The sequence below is a fragment of the Poecilia latipinna genome, unplaced genomic scaffold (assembly GCF_001443285.1).
Source record: "Poecilia latipinna isolate Pla-1442-1.1 unplaced genomic scaffold, P_latipinna-1.0 Scaffold2013, whole genome shotgun sequence".
Lineage (NCBI taxonomy): Eukaryota > Metazoa > Chordata > Actinopteri > Cyprinodontiformes > Poeciliidae > Poecilia > Poecilia latipinna.
This window is the reverse complement of record NW_015114629.1, coordinates 104172-106669: the sequence shown is the minus strand read 5'-3', so window position 1 is coordinate 106669 and position 2498 is coordinate 104172. Positions and strand designations below refer to the sequence as shown.

The following is a 2498-nucleotide window of genomic DNA, read 5'->3' as shown; positions in this document are numbered from 1 at the left end:
AGGAAACACACAGCTATACTGAGAAGCATAAAACATGCTGGTGTCATTTATGTGTGACAGATGTAACGTCTTCATACTTATAGATAAAACAACGTAGAAACCTTTCTGATGAGCAGAAGGTCTGGATGTGAGGATGGAGAACGCTCTGCTCTGCATGCTGGGATTTTTCTGTAAGTTCATCACTGACTTCATGTTCAATGATCAAAATGTTTCTGTAAGATGGAATTAGAGTTTAACACAGTTTGATCTGTTTCTCTGTCACCTTGACAAGAAGCGATGTGTGTTTTCTATGATTAACTTTACATGTTGTCTTGGTGTTGTTTTATAAATGCTTTTTTACATGAAGTCTTTTTGGTATTACATTTTTTATCTCTGACTTTATTTCTAAAACCAAACCATTTTTACCTGAAATGTCGCTAAAGTTAAAATATATTTGTTTTAAGTTTAATCATGTCTGATCAGCTTCTGCTCTTCATTGCAGTTCTCAGTAATCTCATCTATGTAAATGCTGAAGGTGAGAATCAGTTTTTCTTGTTTGTTTTTCATTCAGTTTATGATAAATATATAATTAACCACCAACTTTTTATGCATTTTAAATTAAATATAATTTTTTTTCAGTTTTATTTGAAAGCTAGTTAGACTAATTGAAAAACAGTGCATCGATTTGTGTTGAAATAAATATCTTTATGTACAAAATATTAACAGTAGATGAATATTTTTCTCTCTCTTTGATCATCTCAACATATCTGAGTGAATCAGGAAATAAAGACGATAATCAGGAAAGAGACACAGAAACAAGTCAGTAACTTTCTGCTTTCAAGATCAAACTGTCTAATGTATTTAATGGCTGCCTCAGCATCTTACATTATCATATGAAGTTACCATGTTTATTAGATGTTTATGTGTTTAAAACTGAAAATTCACATGAGAGGAAACTTAAAGAGGAGAAAGATTTGTGCTTTTCTGTAAAAGTTGAAATGTTTTCTCTCTTTAGCGCCATCTGCTGTCTGTGATGTGAAGGCAAAAAGTTCATGTGGACAAAGTTACTTCCCTTTTCTTTACGCTGACATTTATTAATCTCACTATCAGTCAGTCAGACTTTATGATTTATAATCATGCAGTTTTTTTAGAAAATTAGTCTGACTATTATTTCTTACATTTACAACAAATATCACTGGATCTTTTATTTTCTTCTGTCTAAACAGTTTATTTTCACAGGGAAATCTGAAAAGTTTTTTTAGTGATTCTACTTTCTAATGGGGCCTTAAAAACAAACATGACTAAAACACATCCAGTGATTTATTCTTGGTTTCTGTAAGTCAGTATTGATCTGGATCAATGGACAGATTGTCTTTAAGTTGCAGATATTTATTTTTTGAGCTAATGGATCCCCTGGCATATTTGGTAGAGCTGTTGCCTTGCAGCAAGAAGGTTCTGGGTTCAGTTCCCAGCCTGGGGTCCTTTACATGTTCTCCCTGTGAATGTTGGGTTCTCTCCAGGTACTCTGGTTTCCTCCCACAGTCCAAGAACATGACTGTCAGGTTAATTAGTCTCTTTAAATTGTCTTCAGCTGTGAGGATCCTGGCTAAATAACTACTGTACACCCTGATGATGATTATCTGTATTTAATAGTGTAAATTTAATTAATTCCAGTTTCTCCAGACCACAGACAGACATTTGCAACTCCAATCATTTGATGATTTGGCAGATTTTAATATTTTTTTAACTGATTCAGGTGATACAAAGGAAACAACTACACTGACCTCAGATACAAACTTCATGCAGCCCATTGGTACAAAATATACATTTTTATGTTTAAATATTTTTGAATGATTATATTCTTTTTATTTCTGTATCATCTGTGATTACTTTTTGTCTTTCAAAATGAACTTAATTTCTGTTTCATCATATTTACCCTTGGACACAATAAATGTTTGCTATTTGACATGGCAGGAAAAGTTTTATATGTCACATTTCTAATAAGAGATTCTTTATGTGAACAGCTTCCATTAAACCCACTGTGACCTGGAAACACAACTGGTCTGAGATATTCAGTGGAGAGACGGTCACTCTGACATGTGAGATCAGAGGAGGAGGAACTGAGTGGACGTATGAATGGAGAATAAATGACCAAGTCTACCGAGCATTCAGTGAATCCATACCAATAACAGCTGACAGTAGAAGATTCAACTGCAGAGGAACAAATAACTACGGATCAACACAATGGAGTGATTTTTACTCATTACCTGTTTGTAAGTAATCTGTTATTGACATGAAGTGGCTATTTAAAATGTTTCATCAAGTCATTTTGTATAATTCTGGATTGAAGACAAATTTCCTGTTAAAGAAACAGTAAAGTGGAGTATTAGACAAACCTTTTGACACAATAATAAATAAACACAATAAATAAATAAATCAGTAGTGAAATTCATTGGAAAGGCTGTAGGAACTTTGAAAACAACGACTTTTAAAGATGAAAGAAAGTTTAAATATTTGAA

General features: G+C 32.9%; 1 protein-coding gene across 1 annotated transcript in view; it reads left to right on the top strand.

The window, feature by feature from the left end:
• Positions 1 to 14: 14 nt before the first annotated feature.
• The window catches only part of LOC106935749 (Fc receptor-like protein 5), a 22355-nt gene continuing 19871 nt past the window's right edge, over positions 15 to 2498 (top strand). Inside the window, 3 exon segments of the mRNA XM_015016387.1 lie at positions 15 to 170; positions 482 to 514; positions 2004 to 2252. Of these exon segments, the coding sequence (XP_014871873.1) occupies positions 134 to 170; positions 482 to 514; positions 2004 to 2252 (319 nt within the window). The 5' untranslated portion in view covers positions 15 to 133.